At 34.2% G+C, this 24,725-nt stretch overlaps 1 protein-coding gene across 1 annotated transcript in view; it reads left to right on the forward strand.

The window, feature by feature from the left end:
- Positions 1-941: 941 nt before the first annotated feature.
- Positions 942-24,725, forward strand: part of ifih1 (interferon induced with helicase C domain 1) — a 35,046-nt gene continuing 11,262 nt past the window's right edge. The window contains exons 1-8 of the mRNA XM_039683375.2: positions 942-1,460; positions 3,294-3,462; positions 5,994-6,179; positions 6,369-6,434; positions 13,616-13,803; positions 15,895-16,105; positions 18,534-18,751; positions 22,086-22,190. Of these exons, the coding sequence (XP_039539309.2) occupies positions 1,026-1,460; positions 3,294-3,462; positions 5,994-6,179; positions 6,369-6,434; positions 13,616-13,803; positions 15,895-16,105; positions 18,534-18,751; positions 22,086-22,190 (1,578 nt within the window). The 5' untranslated portion in view covers positions 942-1,025. The remainder of the gene's footprint in view (positions 1,461-3,293; positions 3,463-5,993; positions 6,180-6,368; positions 6,435-13,615; positions 13,804-15,894; positions 16,106-18,533; positions 18,752-22,085; positions 22,191-24,725) is intronic.

A 24,725-nucleotide genomic window follows, 5' to 3' on the forward strand; every position in this document is an offset into this window, starting at 1 on the left:
ATTAGATTTTATTTTTATATTTTTAGTACAAGTAATTTTGTTATGCTTTTTGTCATTTTATTATTTTTTGTTTTGTTTGTGTAATTTTAGTACTTCAGCTTCAACTTATTTTAATTAGTTGCCAAGCAACATATTTCAGCATTTTCACTCAGTAAATATAGTTTTAGTAAACAATAACACAAATGAGCTGTGAACTGAACAGTGAGGCCATTGTTTGATTTTGAATTTATTGTTTTGTACTTTATTATGTCAAAATCATTTAACACAATCATACAAATAAACATTTTTTTCTCAGAAATTGTTCCTTTTCTTCCCCTTAGATTTTTTCATTTTGTCTTTTGATAATCAACATAATAATTACAACAATAACCAAGAACATATTTAGATACTTTTGCATTTCAAAAAAGTAATTAACAATTAAATTAATTTAATTAAAAATAATGTAATTAAAAGTTAACATTAAGACCAAACTCCTAATAAATAAATCAAATTATATTAATTAAACATCAAATAATAATAAATCAATAGTAAATAAATAAAATAATAAGATGCATTAAAAATAATAATTTTTAAATTAGATTAGTGAATCTAATGATAATCCCTGCTTATCCTAATTACAACTAAAGCTCTTTCAAGATTTTTATAACAAATAACAAAATCAATATTCAAAATGATATTTATATTATATTATTAATTTATGGCATAAGGGATTCTGTCGACATAGTGTTTATTATTTTTATCTAGTCTAGTGGTTAAAATTTGCAGAACAAGTGTAGCCTAGACAATTTTCAATGCCCACAAAGTAGATTTTATTCTAACAATAAAAACATATTCATGAAAATAAATAAAGAGAGAACATAACTATTTATATCTCGTCTCTTTAAATAAGGTTGATATTGATATCATCTGACTGATTACGTTTGTAAACCGGGACCATAAACGAAACCGAAACCGAAAGTCAGCGAGTCCTGGGAAGTTCAAGCGGACTCATCAGTTTAGTAATCTCTAATCTAGTTTTAACAAACATGAGCATTGATCAGGACGCCGAGACGCGTCATATTCTGGACTGTTTCAGAGACAGACTGAAGCAGATCATCCAGGTCGAGCCGCTTCTGGATCAGCTGCACTTCCTCGGACAGGATCGAAAGGACAAAATAAGGGCCAAGTTACGGGCGGACGGGGACATAAGCGCCGCAGCACTCCTGATCGACGAAATCCTCCAAACACAACACGACAAGGGATGGCCGAGAGAGCTGGTCACCGCGCTGGAGACCGCTGGATGCACACACGCGGTGAACTACGTGCGGAACAGCCCGCCGGAGCCGACAGAAGAGGCCGAGAACGACAGCTGTATCCGCCTGATCGATCTCATGCAGCTGACCCTGGTCAACATGAAGACCACAGACGTGTGCGCGCAATGCTGGTCACTGGGGCTCCTGACGCCCGAGGACAAGGAGAACGTGAGTGACCGAAGCCCGGGCATTACTCTGAGCTGGGGTGAACTGGGTGGGAGCTGGGTGTCTACTGATGGAAAGTTACAATTAAATAAAGAAGTACAATTTCAATAAGTATTTAAAAATCAAAAAACAAATACATAAGATGCGATAGTCAGAGTCAGACAGTAGATATAGATAGACAGAAGACAGACAGACAGACATAAGATATAGTCAGACAGACAGATATAGACAGACAGACAGATATAGACAGACAGATAGATAGATAGATAGATAGATAGATAGATAGATAGATAGATAGATAGATAGATAGATAGACAGAAGACAGATAGATAGACAGTCAGACAGACATAAGATATAGTCAGACAGACAGATATAGTCATACAGACAGATATAGACAGACAGATAGATAGATAGATAGATAGATAGATAGATAGATAGATAGATAGATAGATAGATAGATAGATAGACAGACAGATAGATAGATAGAAGACAGATAGATAGACAGTCAGACAGACATAAGATATAGTCAGACAGACAGATATAGACTTTATTATAGAATTTATAATCTGTTACACTGTTATTTTTTGCAATTAATTTAATTTGTACATTTCAATTTAAGTTGTTATAATGCTTTGTTTTTATTGATGTCTTCACTATGCTATGTGTTACAACTAAGCTTTGGCAATATTGTAATATGTACAGTCATGCCAATAAAGCAATTTGAATTGAATTGAATTATAGACAGTCAGACAGACAGACAGTCAGATAGATAGATAGATAGATAGATAGATAGATAGATAGATAGAGAGACAGTCAGACATAAGATATAGTCAGACAGACAGATAGAGACAGACAGACAGAAAGTCAGAAAGATAGATGCGGTATACAGTAGATAGATAGACATAAGACAGACAGATAGACAGACAGAGAGACAGACAGAGACATAAGATAGACAGACAGACAGATAGATAGTCAGACATAAGATATAGTCAGACAGACAGACAGACAGATACAGACAGAGACAGACAGAGACATAAGATAGACAGACAGACAGATAGATAGATACACAGACAGACAGACAGATAGATAGACAGATAGATAGATAGATAGATAGATAGATAGATAGATAGATAGATAGATAGATAGATAGATAGATAGATAGATAGATAGATAGATAGATAGATAGATAGATAGTCATGTAAAAAATATTATCATCAGTAGAGGGCGCTATAAAACAAACAGAAACAGATTTGCTTTGTGGATTTACTGATGTGGTTAAACTGAAAATTTTTAAGAAATCCTTATTAGTAGAAGTATATAAATGCAGTATAAAATTATTATTATTTTATATTACATACAGTAGTACTTTTAGATATATTTTATATTGCACCCTATTTGTTTTTGTAGTATTCTTTCACGGTCACCACTACTACTAATAACAATTATTATTATTATTGGTAACACTTTAGTTTAGGGTCCAATTCTCACTATTAACTAGTTGCTTGTAAGCACGCATATTAGCATATTGGGTGTTTATTAGTTGGCTACTTTTGATGAATGCAGGATCATATTCCACATCCCTTAATGCTAATCCAATACCTAATCTTATCTATCTTACGAACTTTTAATTAGGAGTTTATGGAGGGAAAAGTAGATGTTAATAGTGAGGATTGGACCCTAAACTAAAGTGTGAAGCATATTAACAGAGCTAAAGTTCAAAACATCACCACATGACCCATAGTGAGTTTAACTGACCTGCCTCCGTGTGTGTGTGTGTGCTTTCACCTCTCACTCATATTAAATACATTAACTATATGTTCATCATTACTCCTGCAGATTATGAAAGCCACTGAGAATCATGGGAACATGAACGGCGCTCGAGTGCTCCTCAAAAGGCTGGTGAAAAATGAAGCGGGCTGGTTCTCCAAGTTCCTTCAGGCTCTGGAGGAGACGGAGCACCGGGAGCTGGTGCGCGAGCTGCGGGGAGAGCCGTGCAACGAGGACGGTGAGGGCCACAAATCATCATACACTGCTCTCTCACGGGGAGCAATATTCAGTTTCAAATATAATATGCAAAATTACAATGCACTATGTAAAATGGCAATGCATTTCTATATTTTCCATTACATTTGTACAACATTGGTGCACAAATCAAATATATCATAATTATACCATGGACATTCATTGCAGGAAATTTAAGTGTCTTAACTGTGGGGGTAAATGCAATTAAAAAACAGTTTTTGCTTGAACATGTTAAACATATCATTTCTTATAAAATATGTATTCAATTTACATATTAAAACTAGTGTATGAAATGGCAAATGTAAGTGTAATGGAAAATGTAAATACAGCATTGGTGCATTTCAAACTGAATATTGTTACCCATATGCTTCCACAGTCACAGGCTCTCTTAGAAAAACAATAGTTGGAAACCGGAAACCAGCAGAGGTCAGAGGTCACGCTGTTGTTTAGACTACACATTTGTGGCCTGGAAGCCCCGCTGTTAGTGTCTGTCTATCCCTACAAATCTAATTAGCTCTTAAAGGGATACTTCTGTCCTTTGAGAAAAATAAAAACTATCAAACTTTCGTTCAGCTTCAAAGCACAAATGAAGATATTTGCAATGAAATCAGAGCTTTCTGTCCCTCCATAGACAGCTAACTGACTTTGACGCTTCACAAAGTTCATAAAGAAATCGTAAAACAAAATTCGATCACTTTATATGATAAACTAATTGAATTTAGGCTTTTAATCACATCTAAAGGGATTGTTCACCCAAAAATGTAAATGTCCCCCTCATGTTGTCCCGAGTCTCTCAGACCCGTTCAGAACACAGTTCAAGATATTTTAGATTTAGTCTGAGAGCCTTCTGTCCCTCCATTGAACATGTGTGTAGGAAATAAAGGAAATAAAGACATCATCAATGTAGTCATGTGACATCAGTGGGTTAGTTACAATGTTTTGAAGCATCGCAAATATATTTTGCTCCAAAAAGAAGTAATAAATAAAAATAAGAGTGTTTGTAAGTAGAGAAAAGATGAAATTATTCTCTTCAGGTGCTTCGTTTACATCTTTATATTCTGTTTTGGTCATATTTTTCAACCTGTTTAGATTTTTCTGTTTTCTATGACGTTTTTTGAGCAAGTGCGTCACCGTATTTGCAGTGGAACTGCCAAATAAGGACATTGAGTACCGGTCCAACACTTCGAGCAATCCGCCATTATTATTTCTCACTCCGATTTTGTAGTCCGAGCTCAATGATGCAGAAGTTACGAGAGGGCAAGTCAAAATGTTCGGTTGTTGGATGTACGTTAGTGACCTGAAGCACTTCAAGGATTCCCACTTCAACAACCTCCGCCAGTATAAAGAAGGGTTTGCCGATCGACTTCGTCTGAATGAGGGTAAATTCCTTCTATTATTTAGCTGTTGTGTTTTCTGATGCTTTTCTAAACGTAAGTTATCATATTATTATCAACACAGATTTTTAGTGGTAAGATTAGACCGTAGTCATTTATCTTGTCAGTGTGCTTGTTTTAATAAGAGAAATAGTCGACTTTCACTAATAACACAACATAGTTAACTCGCATACCAATACATCCATATGGAGACGTTTTTCTGCAGGTTCGTCGTCGTTTTTTTCAAATCGCTCGCTCTGGCTCGAATATGTAAGGCTTGATGGACAAGTCTTCCGTTGTTGACATTTTATTAACGTGTGAATAAAAATGTTCTTTGAAGCTAGTAATCGTATATCTCTAATCAAACTACAATAATGGCCGAACGTGGGGAGTTGAACCGACCGTGAACTCATGGACCTGGAGAGCGGGCGGGGAAAGACGCAACTCCTTTTTATTTAAAGGGGCCGCTTCGAAACGGGTCGCTCACAGAAACACATCAGAAAAGGGGCCTGTGGAGCTATAATAATGAGGAATTCAGACCCAAGCATTGCAGTTATGCTTTATATAGACCACAAATGTATGATTTATAAGCAAAAATGAATGATTTAAAAGCATGATATGGTAACACTTTACAATAAGGTTCGTTAGTTATTAGTTAACTAATAATGAATAGCACATATACAGCATTTGTTAATCTTTGTTAATGTTATTTTCAACATTTACTAATACTTGATTAAAATCTTGTTAACATTAGTTAATGCACCGTGAACTAACATGAACAAACAATGAACAGCTGTATTTTCATGAACTAACATTAACAAAGATGAACAAATGCAGTAACAAATGTATTGATCATGGTTGGTGCATGTTAGTAAATACATTAACTAATGTTAACTAATGAACCTTATTGAACCTTATAAGTGTTACCCATGATATGTACCCTTTAAATTAGAAAATACTTTCTTAGGTAAGTACACGTACTGTAAAATAAAGTGCAACCAACAATTCTTTAGATATGTGGCACACGTTAGATTCATGCCGTTTTCATGTTCAGTTTTGACCATAATGGCATGTCGACAGATATTCTGTGCATTGTTATTATGTATTATGAACTCGTGTTGATTACCTGTGTGTGTTACAGAGTCCATGTCAGTCGAGATCAGAACTGTTGAGGAGGGCGAACAGACGTGTTTGGCTCTCGCGAAAGAGACGGACCCGGTCCTGAACGGCTCCATGCCCGTTGTCTCTGCGAATAGCTCTCTTTTGTCGGAGGACCTGGACAGCAGTGTGGACGGCAGCGTTCTGGGGGCGTCTGCCGAAAATGAAGGTGCATATCTGAAGCGAACTCAAAAAAATGGTTAAATCCTGCCATAAACTTGATCAGCAACTCCTAATCTAGCTTTTGCTGTTGTTTTTTTTTTATATTGTTGGCTCATCTATCGTGAGATGTGGATAAAAAGGCGTCTGATAAATATAAAGAAGCCAAACTTACAGCAGTGGATATATTCTCTCACAGATGTAGACATGTACAATGGCCAGGAGGAAGAGGAAGGGGATCCCACAGAGGATGATGATCCGTCAGGTACGGTCAAATGACTTTCATCCAAACGTGTGTGTGTTGGTTCATATCTAACGCTCTCGATCCCTCGCTTGCTCACGCCAGCAATTAGCGTGCTGTAAAACAAGAATTAGTTAAATTACAAACCACGTGGATTTAGTTTCTAGTTATGCCTGTCTCATAAACATTTCATAAATTATTATCCGGGAGGGTTGTGTGCCATTCACTCAGAAATAAACTGAGAATTGCCTTGAGCCTTTATGTATAATGCATTAGAATAAATGTAACCAAAGTTAAAATTCATTATAGGATTTGCAGATTTCCTTGTAACAAATTAGTCATTTGTCATGTTTTAATACATTATACTATTTATGTTACACCTTTAAAAAAGTATATTGTATTATAACTGTGGTTATAATTACTCATGAGACCATGCAATGCATTATATAAGGTGCATTAAAAGCCATAATTAATGCATTAAACATGTTTATAATGCGCTTTTAATGCTTCCTGATCATGTTAGGACACATATGCTCATCAATTTTTGTGAAGTTCTGACCTTTCCTTTAGGATTTATTGACTGTATTTTGCCACGGACCACCTTCTAAATGACCCTGTTATAGCCAACCAAATGCAAAATTTCATTTATTTTCAATAATTATTGATCTAGAGAGTCCAGTAGACTGGTCTGGTTCCGATCGGGCGAAAAACCAGGGACTAGTTCGCAAAAAAATTCGAAATTTTTCTTGCCTAAATCCAAATCGGAGATATACATCTTGTCCCTCTTGAGCCAAGGATCACAGTGGTGGTATATAAGGTGCATAATTAATGCATTTATTTAACATGTTTATAATGTGTGTTACCAAATGTGCATTTAATTACTACACATTTCAAAATAAAAAAATAAAACATAAATAGACCAACATGAAGCAAGATGGATACTGAATCTGTACATACTGTGTGATTGGCCATTTCAAATTCATAGGAATTACAAGTAAAAATTAATTTTTACCGACACTTTACCAATAATGACGAACAACAATTGAGCCTTGAAATTAGTAATTGAATTTAATGCCACAAAACCCCATTTAATAGGTGCTTTTTAATTTGATTCATGCTTTTAATTGTACATTCGATCATTGTTTGAAAGGAAATAAGGCATCAATAAGTTTTTACCCTTTTGACATTTCAGCTTAGTTCTTTTGTGCAATGCATCTAATGGCCCACAATCCAAATGTTCCCGGGAGCAATTTAACTGTCAGGACATTTTCAAAGAGTTATTATTATAAAAGCGTATGGCTTAGTTGTGTTCAGCGGCCTGACTCTCAGTGGTTCTCAGTGAGACGTCGACCTCGACCGCATAAAGTTCACCAGTCTCGTCTCCTCTAAAGTGTGTTAAATCACTGTCACATCCAGGGAATATTTCCACTCGCAGACCGAGGCCTGCCGCTAACATGAGGGCATATGGAAGTGATCAAGAACCGGTCTGGTCTTGGTAAATATGCATATGCGGATTTCTGTGAAACACAAGTATTGTTTTCATAATTGCATAATTCTCTTCAGAGACTAGTTTAGGTACACTCTCAGAAAAACAAAAGCTGTCACTGGGGCTGTACCTTTTCAAAAGGTACACTTTTGTACCCAAAGGCTGCATATTGGTACCTTATTGGTACATATTAGCACCTAAAATGTACATATTAACAATAAAAATGTACATATTAGCACCTAAAATGGACATATTAACACCTAAAATGTACATATTAGCACCTGAAATGTACATATTAGGACCTAAAATAGACATATTAGCTCCTGAAATGTACATATTAACACTAAAATGTACATATTAGCACCTAAAATGTACATATCAACAACACCTACAATGTACATATTAACACATATTAACACCTAAAATGTACATATTAGCACCTAAAATGTACATATTAACAATAAAAATGTACATATTAGCACCTAAAATGGACATATTAACACCTAAAATGTACATATTAGCACCTGAAATGTACATATTAGGACCTAAAATAGACATATTAGCTCCTGAAATGTACATATTAACACTAAAAATTTACATATTAGCACCTAAAATGTACATATTAGCATCTAAAATGCACATATTAACACCTAAAATGCACATATTAACACCTAAAATGTACATATTAGCACCTGAAATGTACCTATTAACACTTAAAATGTACATATTAGCACCTAAAATGCACATATTAGCACCTAAAATGTACATATTAGCATCTAAAATGCACATATTAACACCTAAAATGTACATATTAGCACCTAAAATGTACCTATTAACACTTAAAATGTACATATTAGCACCTAAAATGTACTTATTAGCACCTAAAATGCACATATTAGCACCTAAAATGCACATATTAGCACCTAAAATGTACCTATTAACACTTAAAATGTACTTATTAACACCTAAAATGTACATATTAGCACTTGAAACGTACATATTAGCACCTAAAATGGACATATTAGCACCTGAAATGTACATATTAGCACTTAAAATGTACATAATAGCACCTAAATGTACTTATTAGCACCTAAAATGCACATATTAGCACCTAACATGTACCTATTAACACTTAAAATGTACATATTAGCACCTAAAATGGACAAAAGTTTACCTTTTGAAAAGGTACAGCCCCAGTGACAGCTTTTGTACCTTTTTTTTCTGAGAGTGTAACTTAGTGGCTAAATAACACACTTATGATATTGACCTGCGTGAAGTTGGCCCCCAGTACATTCAATAAATCACTGAGCTCTAGTATTGCTTCACATATGTCGAGTGTAGTGCAACTGCAGCATGTCAAAACTCACTAAAAACGTCATATTAGAGTGATTTCTGAAGGATCATGTGACACTGAAGAGTGGAGTAATGATGCTGAAAATTCAGCTTTGATCACAGGAATACATTGCATTTGAAACCAGTTATTTCGGAAGTTTTTTTATTTGCAGCTTCTAATATTCAGGTGTTTTACCACTTCATTCACACCAGATGAATTCCAGGACGCATGTGATTTTTGAGCACATTTTAATTATTTGTTTAGTGTATTCTCTCCTCCTGCCAAAAATGCTATTAGCCTAACAACCAGTGATCGTACAAGCTTATAAAAGCAACTCTTCCAGATCGATGACTTCTCTAGGAATGCCATATTGCCAGAGAATTATAAACACTACGTTTCCTGTTAGCGTGTAAAAAATGAGTCTCACCAGCCAACTTCCACTCAGAAAAGTACAGTGGCAGACCAGTCAAATTCACATGCATTTCATTACAAGAACAGGAGTTTGTTTAGTGCATTACTACGGAGGCGTATTGCATTCACTTGAAGAAAAAAAATCTACTCTATTTTTCTGAATTAACGAGTTAATTTTTCATGCACTCTAAAAAATGCTGGGTTGTTTTAACCCAATTTTGGGTAAAATATGGACAAACCCAACCATTGGGTTACATTTTTAAATGATAATTTTAACCCAATAGTTGGGTTTGTCCATATTTTACCCAAAATTGGGTTAAAACAACCCAGCATTTTTTAGAGTGTGAGAAAAAATTATTAATGAGTTAATTTTTCATGAGAAAAAAGTTTTTGCTCTGTTTTTCTGAATTAACGATTTAATTTTTCATGGAATTTTTATTTTTTGCTGTGTTTTTCTGAATTAATGAGCTAATTTTTCATTAGAAAAAAATATTTTGCTTTGTTTTTCTGAATTAACGAGTTAATTTTTCATGGATTTTTTTGCTCTGTTTTTCTGAATTAACAAGTTAATTTTTCATGTATTTTTTTTGCTCTGTTTTTCTGAATTAACAAGTTAATTTTTCATGTATTTTTTTTGCTCTGTTTTTGTGAATTAACTCGTTAATTCAGAAAAACAGAGCAAAAACTTTTTTTCTCACGAAAAATTAACTCATTAAATTAAAAACAGAGCAAAATTTTTTTTCTCATGAAAAATTAACTCATTAATTCAGAAAAACAGAGCAAAAACTTTTTTTCTCATGAAAAATTAACTCGTTAATTCAGAAAAACAGAGCAAATTTTTTTTCTCATGAAAAATTAACTCATTAATTCAGAAAAACACAGCAAAAACTTTTTTTCTCATGAAAAATTAACTCGTTAATTCAGAAAAACAGAGCAAATTTTTTTTCTCATGAAAAATTAACTCATTAATTCAGAAAAACAGAGCAAAAACTTTTTTCTCATGAAAAATTAACTCATTAATTCAGAAAAACAGAGCAAAAACTTTTTTTCTCACGAAAAATTAACTCATTAAATTCAGAAAAACAGAGCAAAATTTTTTTTCTCATGAAAAATTAACTCATTAATTCAGAAAAACAGAGCAAAAATTTTTTTCTCATGAAAAATTAACTCATTAATTCAGAAAAACAGAGCAAAAACTTTTTTTCTCATGAAAAATTAACTCGTTAATTCAGAAAAACAGAGCAAATTTTTTTTCCCATGAAAAATTAACTCATTAATTCAGAAAAACAGAGCAATTTTTTTTTCTCATGAAAAATTAACTCGTTAATTCAGAAAAACAGAGTAGATTTTTTTTCTTCAAGTGAATGCAATACGCCTCCGTACATTACATTACTTACACCATAAAGTTACAATCAGGGAGGATGATTGTGACTTTCACATTAGTGATAACTCTCAGATTTGTAATTCAATTCTCCACGTCTAAACTCTTACTGTACATTACTGTTCAAATGTTTGGGGTCGGACAGATTTGTTTACGTATTTGAGAGAAGCCTCTTCTGCTCACCAAAGCTGCATTTATTTGATACTTTTTTTAGATATGCATTATTGCAATTTAAAATAACTATTTGTATATTCCTGTGATCAAAGCTGAATTTTCAGCATCATTACTCCAGTCTTCAGTGTCACATGATCCTTCAGAAATCACTCTAATATGATGAATTGATGCCCAAGAAACATTTCTGATTGTTGAAAACTGCTTCATATTCTTTGATGAATAAAAAAATCTGTTTAATTTATTGCATCATTGCTGAACAAAAAGTACGAATGTCTTAAAGCACTTTTGAACAGTAGTGTACGCAACAACCGGCTCATTTGTGTCCGTTTTTGTTTTAGAAGAAACATCAGAGATAAAATAAAAGTCGATACTTGCATAACGCAACTGAGAAATCCATTAAGTGTCTCGACTTCTAAAAGAAAAACATTTGCTCCGGGGATCCTGATTTGTTGCTTCCTTGTTTCCTTCTTGTGTAATGAATTCCCTGAACTAAAAATCGTTTCATAAATCAAAGGATCACGTTGGACAGGGTCGGACTCGGCACTGCCTGCGATCTTGACCTAATATTGAATGATAAATTCAATATGATTCACAATTTAATGCATTCCTCTTGTTATTTATCACTCTTTTTGCCTCGCTATAACGCGTTGATTATGAACGATGATCTCTCTGATTAAAACAACTCTCTCCAAGAGCTCGCATGTGGATTAACCTTGTCAAATCATATAAATGAGGGAGTCTTTAGATAAAAAAGGACAGAGTTCAATGGATACAGTGGATTTGGCTCGCTATATTCCCATGATTCAGTTTATCACTACATTTCAGTTTTGCTCTGATTCCCAATGTTATGTGAAATTACAAGTTAATGCAGTATGATTGCTAAAATCTTGCTCGAGAGTGGTTTAAACGTGATGTCATATTCTAGACAAATGTAAAAGATTGATGATTGTAAATATATTCTTAATTTCACAGGTAAAATAAATAAACTCTCTATAAGATCATAGAACTAAAAGAAAGGTTTGAGTTTAAAGATTTCTGTAGCATTATTTTTTCATTTCAATTAAGCATATTTACCCCCTCAAAATACAACAAATACCACAATATGAATGCTTTATGATTGAAATAATATAAATTAGCATAAAATATTTCTTGTTAAATATGTTCTTTTGCTATGGGTTCCCTCTGGAATTTATTTGGAAAGTAAATAATAAAAAAGTGATTTTTTTAAGACAGACAGTATTTTACTGGAATTAAACTTGAATTAAAAATGCATAAATACAGAGGAACTTTAAATTATCTTCTATTTTTTGGATTATAACCATAAACATATATATTGTGGGCGTGCTTTGTTACTGAACTAATTGGACAGGTTCTTAATAGCAATATATATTTTCATATATACACTGCAAAAAAATATTGTTGGTTTAACTTAAAAAAATAAGTAACCTGGTTGCCTTAAAATTAAGTTCATTGAAATGGAAAAATGTAGTTAATACAATGAAGGAGATTGATTTAATCATTAAAAACTCAAAATAATATGTTATCAAAATAATAAGTTGATTTGACAAAAGAAAAAATGTTGTGATTACAAATCATGAAAATATTTTTACAGTGTTTTATATATATATATATATATATATATATATATATAGCAATTTGATACATAAAATAATGTAAAACAGATTGCAACGTTCCTAGTACTAATCATTTGTAATTTTTTCAAACATTTTTCAATGTTTTGTCTTTTGATTTTGAGGTTAAACATAGCACTGTAAAAAAATAGTTTTAAGATTTATCCCAACATTTTTTCTTTTGTCAAATCAACTTAAATAATTTATTTAGTTCAGATAACTTATTATTTTGAGTTTATGATGATTAAATCAATCTCCTTCATTGCATTAACTCACTTTTTCCAGTAAAAGCAACTTAAAAGGTTTAAGGCAACCAGGTTACTTAATTTTTTAAGTTAAACCAAAAATATTTTTTTTACAGTGTGTAAAAAAAAATATTGTGATTTAACTTAAAAAATGAAGTAACCTGGTTGCCTTAAACCTTTTAAGTTCATTGAAATGGAAAAATTGAGTTAATTCAAATGAAGGAGATTGATTTAATCATCAGAAACTCAAAATAATAAGTTATCTGAACTAAATAAATTATTTAAGTTGATTTGACAAAAGAAAAAATGTTGTGATTACAAATCATGAAAATATTTTTTTTACAGTGTACATGTTCTTCACAGGTTTGGTGAGGCTTATAGACAGTCTGAGGAGCTTTAGAGAGGCTGATTCATAAACACGTGTTATTTTAACTAGCGAGGGATAAAGAAAACACAGCTGTAATTGCCATATCTGAGCCTCCTTCCGCCCCACGAGACACCGGATCCCAGCAGGATCATCATGTCTCTCTCCTCTCTCTCTCAGCGAGGACAATTGAACTGCGAGACTATCAGATGGAGGTGGCGAGACCAGCTCTGGAGGAAAAGAACATCATCATCTGCCTCCCAACAGGAAGTGGTAAAACCAGGGTCGCTGTGTACATCACTAAAGAACATTTGGAGAGGAAGAAGCAGATGGGACAACCGGGGAAAGTCGTCGTTCTGGTCAACAAGGTGCCATTCGTCAACTACACACACGACAATATTAGAAATCGAATTGAAACTACAATACCATGCTGCTATTACAACAGATCTTAATCTCAATGTCTCAGACAGAGACAATATTTATTTTTGTTTTATTAAAAATCAAACATTTCTCAGACCAAATGATTTGGTACCAACATTAATTCCACAGCCCTAAACTCTCAGTGTATGTCTCATATGAGTGTATTTTTGGAGAAACATTTGAGACAAAGTTGATACTTACATGAGGTCTTGTGAGCTAAAAAAGAAACAACACAGTCCTCCGCGATGAGTTCAGAAGGCACTGAACTGAAGTCTCTGCGAAAAGAAAAACAGAAATGAGACTATGTTTGAGTGTTTGCTATAGGAGCAGAGGGACTTTTTGTCCTGCTGAATCACAAAACTGTATAAACCATGTTTTAAAAGATCAGCAAAAGTGTGGTGCAAACCTACAACTCAGCACCTCGGCCTGTCCAGACCGTTCCCTGCTGAGAAATAACAGACATTTAAAGTGAAATCACCCAAAAAAATGGCATGCAATGCCCTGGCAACCACCAAGAAAACCTTAGCCGCCGGATAATAAGCGGGAGACTACGTGCAGGCAAGTTTTTGTGGTGACAACCATATATAATCCCATTTATTATATGATTACTTGCCACGTTTGAGAAGAAACCCTTTTAAAATCTGACCTGTTTATTAGTTTAGAATCTATTACAATAACTGAGATGACGATAAAAATAATAATAATTCTAATAATTGTTTGAATTAAATAACAGAGCACATCCGCGATGTGACAGGAGGATGTTATTGGGGAACAGCTGACCTCGGAATGTCACTGACCAATCAGAATCCAGCATTTCAGAGTGCCGTGTCATAGGTTCCGGAAGTAAAAACTCCATTCATTTTCTCCATAAGGCAACTGATTTAGAACAATAACTTATAAAGCTTTATAGATAGACCTAGTGTGAGATACCGTACGAGGATGTTAATCGATGGTATTTGCTTCTGCGGAAGCCGTCAGCCCACAATATTTCCGCTTATTTTTTAAAACAGTGGAATTCCTGGTTAAAAACTACATTACCCATGATGCTGTACAGAAGAGATCTTTAGCTCCGCCCACTCCCATGAAGCACAGCGAATGGTCGAGTCGGTCTCCATACGTTCTCAAAACACTGAAAAGTTTGCATTTACATGCATATGCTAGTTTTTAACTAGGGCTGTCAAACAATTAATCGCGATTAATCGCATCCAAAATAAAAGTCTGTGTTTAAATTATATATGTAGGTGCACTGTGTATAATTATTTTATATACATAAATACACACACATGCTTGTATATATTTAAGAAATATTTTCATGTATAATATAGATTTATATCTAATTTATATTATATATAAATATAATATTTTATATATAAATAATATTTTTTTCTTAAATATATTCAAGCATGTGTGTATTTATGTATAAAAAATAATTATACACAGATGCTTGTATATATTTAAGAAATATTTTCATGTATATAGATTTACATATATTTAATATTATATATAAATATAAATATTTTATATATAAATAATATTTTTTTCTTAAATATACAAGCATGTGTGTGCATTTATATATATAAAATAATTACACAGTGCACCCACATACATGTATACACAAACTTTTATTTTGTATGCGATTAATCGCGATTAATCGTTTGACAGCCCTATTTTTAACATATAATCAACATTTGTAAATGAGTAGTTTTATATTTCACCATCATTTTTAGTTCGATTTTGTTGTTCGCAATGCTTCATGGGGTTTTAGTTCTTTACCAGTTTTGTATCTTTGTATTTTTTGCTTCAAATCAAATTTTCAATGTTATGGCTTGGTTCATGGCTTATAACGCGTTATTGAAGACCATTTTAAAATCCCTGGAAAAATGAATAAAAAAATATACTTCTGGAACCAGCGCCGCTGAAAAAGGGGGCGGGCACTGTTACACTATCGTGGAACAGCTGACCTCGGAATGTCGCAACTGACCAATCAGAATCCAGCATTTCAGAAAGCTGTGTAATAATGCCAAATAACTTCTCTCCAGGTTCCTCTGGTCGAGCAGCACTACAAGGCCGAGTTCGGGCGGTTTCTGAAGCACCAATACTCAGTCGAGCGAGTCAGCGGAGCCTCGCAGCTCAAAATCTCCTTCCCACAAATCATTGAGCAAAATGATATCATCATCTGCACAGCACAGATCCTGGAAAACTCTTTAGCCAAAGCCAAGACCGGTGACGAGGACGGGATCAAATTATCACGTAGGTCACATTCAAACAGACTTATTTCAACACTTTCAGAGAGTCAGAGTCCAGTCAAATGGGTTCACCTTCTGTTAGATGTTGAAGAGAGACCAAAGCTCCTCCTCTGAGGTTTCATGTGACAGTGTTTTTCCCCATCAGTCTTTGCTGGCAGATTCAGCTCTCCTGTGAGTCTCTCTGGCAGCGTCCACCCCGCAAGGTGGGATTCCTCATCTGTGGCATATGCTGTTTGTTGATTTCCCCCCTCGTTTTACTCTTAAACCCTTTATTTATTTATTTTTGATTTTTTTGGTCCATGGGCCACACGTCTGGCTGATCAAATTCAGTGGAGATTTGCTGTCATTGTCAGAGTTTCAGAGCCCATTCCAGCCCTCAGGGGCCAAACAGCCAGCGCCTTTAAAGTCTGGTTTGTAAAACGTGGCCACATCACCCACCGCCTCTTTCAGTGTGTGAAATGCAGACTTTTTTTTTTCTTCTTCCCAGAGTCCCCTGGGAGCGCCGGAAGGCAGAACAAAAACTGTAAACTTAGCCGGTGAGAATGGACTGGAGGTTTACAGCACTCGCCTTTGTTGATTAGAAACATATGCTAGAAAAAATGACCAAGAGCTTTTGCTATTCATATAAAAGCACCATGAACAATGTATTGTTAACATGTGTTATATACACACACACATACTTCTTTAGAACAAAAAAGATATAACCTTTATTTAAACAGGAAATGTCCACACAGTCTCTTTTACAAGGGAGTTCACTTTGAAATTAATTTTTGGTATGTTTTAGCTTACCTCAAGGGCATCCAAGATGTAGGTGTCTTTGTTTCAATTTTGATATTTTTAGGTCAAACCGTTCTTGTCTGTCAGTCATATAATGGAGGTCTATGGTCACCACCTCAAAGAGCATGCACTGAGAAGTCCAAATTAAACATGATTTAATGACTCGTAAATGTAAGTACACATTAATGGCCTGAGACATGAAACGAGCGGTTTGTGTGAGAAAACGAACAGTATTTATATTGTTTTACCTCTTGTAACCACAACCGGAAGTGATCTGTGTACGGCACTCATTGATTTCGGAAGTGTTATCTTTCACTGTGAAGATCTAAACATATTTAGATACACAGGGAATCGCAATGGAAGACGATTTCGATATATCAACAGACAACGTTGAATTTTTTTTCGCAACAGCGTGAGAGATCACTTCCGGCGCTTTCCGCGCCTTCAGATCACTTGGACGTGGCTGTGGTTACAAGAGGTAAAAACAATATAAATACTGTTTTTTTCTCACACAAACCGCTCGTTTCGTGTCTTAGGCCATCTATGTGTACTTACATTTACGAGTCATTAAATCATGTTTAATTTGGACTTCTCTGTGCATGCTCTTTGAGGTGGTGACCATAGACCTCCATTATATGACTGACAGACAAGAACGGTTTGACCTAAAAATATCAAAATACTGCGGAAACAAAGACGCCTACATCTTGGATGCCCTTGAGGTAAGATAAAACATACTAAAAACAATTTCAAAATGAACCATCCCTTTAACTTTGTTGTTTGGACCCCATCGACTTTCATTGTATGGACAAAAAAACTAAACATTTCTCTTTTTTGTTTCATGAACTAAGGAGAGTTGTACAAGTACGGCGTTTTGGAATGACAATTATGAATTTTTGATCTGAATTTTCATTTTTGGATAAACTTTTACCTATACACCTGTCTTGCCCTAAAGGGATAATCACCAAATTTTGCCCAGTTAAATAAGACAATTGTTTTGTATTACGAGTTTTCTGAAATATTATGTTTAAATACGTAAATGATGCATCATCTAAATAATTGCATGTACTAATTTGCACCAGAACAGAAATCTGAACATTGGATAAAGCAGGTTTAAAATTCTTGTTTAATTCTGTTGACATGTTAACGTTAAAGGTTTTTTGATATCTCTTTTTATCACTCCATAAATCAGAAAATACTGACAAAAGCCAGAAAAAAAAGTTTTTTTTTTCCAGTGTTGCATAAACCAGGCAAAAGATATATGAACAAACTCCTCTGTTAAAACCTTCAGAATAGAGATAAGAATAAAAGTGTTAAGTTTGGTGTACAGTAAAGTATTGAAGTCATAATTTCTGGTTTAGTGCAAGAAAACTCATTTTGAGAAAATTACGTTATAATTATAATGCATTGTAATTGAAATCTACAGAGAAACAAATAGATAATGTGTAATAAACTAAACACTTAAATGTGTATTTTGGATGGTTTCTTTCCACTAAAAAAAGACATGGAAGTAAAAGTTCAAATAACCATTGCACTAAACTAGAGGGACATATATATTCTTAATATATTAATATTTAAACTAATTAATCTATGGTAAATATGAACTGAGCTGAATAAATTCAGATTTCCAATGCTTATTTATTTCCTTACACTTGCAGAGTTCACCCTGATGGTTATTGATGAATGCCACCACACGAAGAAGGGTTATGCGTACAACCACATCATGATTCGCTACCTGAAGCAGAAACACAAGAACCAGCTCCTGAAGAAGCAGGGCAAGAGTCCGGCGGCGATCCCTCAGATTCTGGGTCTGACGGCGTCACCTGGCGTGGGCGGAGCCATGAACCAGCAGATGGCAGAGCAACACATCCTCCAGGTAAATCGCCATCCGAGTCCATCCGCTGATCTGCAGTGACGGCGCAAAGAACAAAAGTGCCATTACTTCAGTCTTCAGTGTCACATGATCTTTCAGAAATCATTCCAATATCATTTCTTATTATTACTATCAATGTTGAAAACCGTTGTAGGTGCTTACATTTTTTTTTGAGAAAATAAATAAATAAATAAATAAATAAATAAATGCTTTTATTTAGCAAAGGCACATTACATTTTTTGGGTTAAAAATTCTCCAAAATAAATGTAAGTACATAACCAGCCAGTGTACAACGCTGTCTGCTTGCCGTAGCTCGATTCAAAGCGGTAAGCCTTTGATAATGTTTTTAACTCCAGTGGTACTCCAGTGGATTTCCACGGGAATTCGAGCATGTATTTGCATCATTACGTCACATCTGTACACATAAAGAAGGGTCTCGGCTAGTAGGCTATGAGTGTGAAGATGTTGGAGGAGATTTATAGCCTTTTCTCACAGCACAATTTGATGGCGGATCCAGAAAGGTTCAAACGACAATCACCAGAATCAACAGAAAACTTACAGAAAAAAAGAGACTGTAACCGGCCCATGTGAAAACAAGGATAATATCGGAAGGGCAACGCAATGCTGATGTTGAACATTAACAATTTGAGAACCTAGTATATTTCGCACGGTTTGACGTGAAATGATAAGCGATTGTTGGATTTAATCAGCGCGATTTACTGCAATGATTTTTTCCCCCTTGAGCCTAGTTCACACTACATGATTTTAGAACGTCAGGCTGAACTGTGCGGTTCACACTACACGACTTGCTCTCTGCACTCTTAGAAGAAATGGTTCTAGTTAGAACCAGAAATGGTTCCATCCCCCGCTTCATATATGGAACTCCAAAATGGTTCTATAGAACCATTTTTTGGTAAAAGGTTCTATTGGCCAAGTACGGAACCCCAGGGTTCTATATAGAACCCAGAGGAACAATTTTTTTTAAGAGTGTATAGAACCTTTTAGGGGTTCCAAATACGTAGCACTGATAGAACCTTTTAAGGTTCTATATAGAACCTTTTCTTCTAAGAGTGTGTGAAATCAGGAGTGTTCAAGTTGTTGAGCTGTTCACACCACACGACACAACGTGATTGATCCGCAACAGGAGGTAACACACTACACGAGTTGACAACTGTCACCCAACGATTCTATCTTGTCTACAAACCACGTTTTGTCATGAAAAATCACGCGATAAAATGAACCGGAAATGATTTGCTCTGAGAAAAAATGCAAAAGAAGAAAAAATAAGATTTACTCGTTGACCTCAACCCATGCCTTGCTCTGATTGGCTGTAGCTCATGACATCACGTGAGGTTGAGTCGTGCGACAGCTCTGGATATCTAGCATGCTAGATATTTTTCTGGGGTCTGCGAGGCGTCTGTGAGCGTCTTTGATGCGTTGTTGGCTCTTTCACACTAACAGATTGGCGTTCATCGCCCGCTAATCCCCCGCGGTTTGCACGCAATAACATCCTGACCTGTCGGCGAGCTCAACGATTTGCAAATCGGGCTTAAAATCATGTAGTGTGAACTTGGCTTTAGTTGGTCAGAACCAGAACAAAAGTGGATGTTACTTGTTCACATGACATTTTCCGGTGAAAATTATTATGTTGGTCACACTTCCAAAAATAATAATCTGTGATTGTTAAATGTGATTGAATAATCTGTTAATTCCGCGAATGACTGCAATTGCAGATTTCGAACAGAGATGCGACAAAGAGGAAAAACTACGGACTGCAGCTTTAAATGAATAAATATTACCGAAAAGTTCAAACTTCAAAATATTACCGTTTACTGTATTTTTAATCAAATCAAGGTTGAATTTTTTTTTTTTTAAATGATGAAATAAATTCTGCCTTTATTTGATTTGCCTTTATTGTCTAATCAAATCAAATCAAGGTTGAATTTATTTCATAAAAAAATATATAAATTCAGCCTTTATTTGATTTGACTTTATTGTCTAATCAAATCAAAGTTGAATTTATGTAATTTTTTTATGAAATACATTTTTTTATGAAAAAAAGAAAGAAATTCAGCCTTGATTTGATTAAAAGAATATTTATTCTTTAAATAAATAAATATATATTACAACAAAAGTTCAAACTTCAAAATATTACCATTTATTGTATTTTTAATGAAATAAATTCAGCCTTGATTTGATTTGATTAACCTTTATTGTCTAATCAAATCAAGGCTGAATTTTATTTCATAAAAAAATATAATAATAAATTCAGCTTTGATTTGATTAAAAGAATCAAATCAAACTTCAAAATAGTACCGTTTACTGTATTTTTAATGAAATAAATTCAGCCTTGATGATAATGTTTCCAAAACATTACCCCAAACAATTCCGAACTTTTAAGAACTATAAAAGGAACTGGAAGCAAAAAAAAAAATCCTTCAAAACACACTTTTGCCTTCAAAACACACTTTTATTGCCATACACATATAAACATTTGACTTTACTTCTCTAACAGAGAAAAAAAATCTATTTTCTTTCCTTTCTCAGATCAAATCTTTCCTAACTGTTTTTCTTTAATCTGACTCTCCCCCACATCCTCCTCTCCCACATCTCTTACGGTTTTCTCCACCGCAAAGCTGTTTCCAATGTTCCTGTGCTGGAGGCAGTCATAAACCTCTGCATGCCTTTCATGCCTCTCCAGCCAGGAAAGAGAATCAGCCTGAACCCCGTTACACCATCACCCCGCTGGTCTGCTTCACCACCAATCTTTATGACAACTCCACCACAGCGCCCAGAGAAACTCTTCTGCATTCGTTTCTCAGTGCTAGAAAACAGGATTAAGAATCCAGAATTGAACAGTCACTACACATCTGCTTTTGTCCACCAATAGGGAACAACAAACATGCAAACAACAAAAGGTTGCACTTTTTATTTTACAGTACGTGTATTTATTTACCTAAGAAAGTACTGGTTAATATAAGGTTTAGGTTAGGTCGAGGGTTAGTACCTAGTTATTGTAATAACTAATAAGTACATATGTACATGGGAAACAGGACTGTAAAATAAACATCTACACACAAAAAACAACAACATATGGTTCACAAATCAAATGAATCATGAGCTGGATATTTCAAATCAGTCTTGAACTGATTCTGACGGATAATTCAAGAATCAAATGACAACATACAAGTATGGTCAAAACAAATGCAAAAGTGAGTTTTGCTGTTTGTAAATGGTACTAAATCGTCCCTTGATGTGTGTGATCATTTCACAGCTCATCTGTTAGTCATCTACAACCTGGAACTGTGAGTTCATTCATTGTTTTGATGAATTGCAGATCTGTGCAAACTTGGACGCCTTCACAATAAAAACAAAGACTTTGGGAGAAGAAGAGGCCAAAACGCCGTACAAAAGGATTGCAAGAGCAGAAGAGCGGAAGACGGTAATTATGTCATGGATTCACAAAATATTCGTAGAAATTCAATTTTTCTTATCTACCGTTTTGTTCAGATTTTCTTTAGAGAAAAGGGTAACACTTTACTTGAAGGGGTGTGCATAAGACTAACTTGACACCTTCATAATCATGACATGACATATTATGAATGTGAAGGAAGTTTTATGCATGTTTGTGACAACTGTCATTAAGTGTCTTTCGCTTAATAATGACATTTTTAATGCAAATATGACATTGTTTGAGATGTCTTTGTTATGAAACCTTGACATAAACCATAACATCATAACCTGTCAATGTCTTCCGCCACTTAATGAAAAATAAAAAAGGTAATTGCGACTTTTTATCTCACAATTCTGACTTTTTTTCTCGCAATTGCGAGTTTACATCTCGCAATTCTGACTTTATTTCTCAGAAGTCAGAGAGAAATAAAGTCACAATTGCGAGATATAAAGTCAAAATTGCGAGATATAAAGTCAGAATAGAGAGATAGTCAGAATTGCGAGATATAAAGTCAGAATAGAGAGATATAAAGTCAAAATTGCGAGATATAAAGTCAGAATTGCGAGATATAAAGTCAAAATTGCGAGATATAAAGTCAGAATTGCGAGATATAAAGTCAGAATAGAGATATAAAGTCGCAATTGCGAGATATAAAGTCAAAATTGCGAGATATAAAGTCAGAATTGCGAGATATAAAGTCAGAATTGCGAGATATAAAGTCAGAATAGAGAGATATAAAGTCAGAATTGCGAGATATAAAGTCAGAATAGAGAGATATAAAGTCAGAATAGAGAGATATAAAGTCCAAATTGCGAGATATAAAGTCAAAATTGCGAGATATAAAGTCAGAATTGCGAGATATAAAGTCAGAATAGAGAGATATAAAGTCAGAATTGCGAGATATAAAGTCAGAATAGAGAGATATAAAGTCAAAATTGCGAGATATAAAGTCAGAATTGCGAGATATAAAGTCAGAATAGAGAGATATAAAGTCCAAATTGCGAGATATAAAGTCCAAATTGCGAGATATAAAGTCAGAATTGCAAGATATAAAGTCAGAATTGCGAGATATAAAGTCAGAATAGAGAGATATAAAGTCAGAATTGCGAGATATAAAGTCAGAATAGAGAGATATAGTCCAAATTGCGAGATATAAAGTCAAAATTGCGAGATATAAAGTCAGAATTGCGAGATATAAAGTCAGAATAGAGAGATATAAAGTCAGAATTGCGAGATATAAAGTCAGAATAGAGAGATATAAAGTCCAAATTGCGAGATATAAAGTCAAAATTGCGAGATATAAAGTCAGAATTGCGAGATATAAAGTCAGAATAGAGAGATATAAAGTCAGAATAGAGAGATATAAAGTCCAAATTGCGAGATATAAAGTCAGAATTGCGAGATATAAAGTCAGAATTGCGAGATATAAAGTCAGAATAGAGAGATATAAAGTCAGAATTGCGAGATATAAAGTCAGAATAGAGAGATATAAAGTCAAAATTGCGAGATATAAAGTCAAAATTGCGAGATAGTCAGAATTGCGAGATATAAAGTCAGAATAGAGAGATATAAAGTCAGAATTGCGAGATATAAAGTCAGAATTGCGAGATATAAAGTCAGAATAGAGAGATATAGAGTCCAAATTGCGAGATATAAAGTCAAAATTGCGAGATATAAAGTCAGAATTGCGAGATATAAAGTCAGAATAGAGAGATATAAAGTCCAAATTGCGAGATATAAAGTCAGAATTGCGAGATATAAAGTCAGAATAGAGAGATATAAAGTCCAAATTGCGAGATATAAAGTCAAAATTGCGAGATATAAAGTCAGAATTGCGAGATATAAAGTCAGAATAGAGAGATATAAAGTCAGAATAGAGAGATATAAAGTCAGAATTGCGAGATATAAAGTCAGAATAGAGAGATATAGTCCAAATTGCGAGATATAAAGTCAAAATTGCGAGATATAAAGTCAGAATTGCGAGATATAAAGTCAGAATAGAGAGATATAAATTCAGAATAGAGAGATATAGTCCAAATTGCGAGATATAAAGTCAAAATTGCGAGATATAAAGTCAGAATTGCGAGATATAAAGTCAGAATAGAGAGATATAAATTCAGAATAGAGAGATATAAAGTCAGAATTGCGAGATATAAAGTCAAAATTGCGAGATATAAAGTCAGAATTGCGAGATATAAAGTCAGAATAGAGATATAAAGTCAAAATTGCGAGATATAAAGTCAGAATTGCGAGATATAAAGTCAGAATAGAGAGATATAAAGTCCAAATTGCGAGATATAAAGTCAAAATTGCGAGATATAAAGTCAGAATAGAGAGATATAAAGTCCAAATTGCGAGATATAAAGTCAAAATTGCGAGATATAAAGTCAGAATAGAGAGATATAAAGTCAGAATAGAGAGATATAAAGTCAGAATTGCGAGATATAAAGTCAGAATAGAGAGATATAAAGTCCAAATTGCGAGATATAAAGTCAAAATTGCGAGATATAAAGTCAGAATTGC

This window comes from Pimephales promelas, chromosome 7 (assembly GCF_988280905.1).
Source record: "Pimephales promelas chromosome 7, fPimPro1.hap1.1, whole genome shotgun sequence".
NCBI classification, from domain to species: Eukaryota; Metazoa; Chordata; class Actinopteri; order Cypriniformes; family Leuciscidae; genus Pimephales; species Pimephales promelas.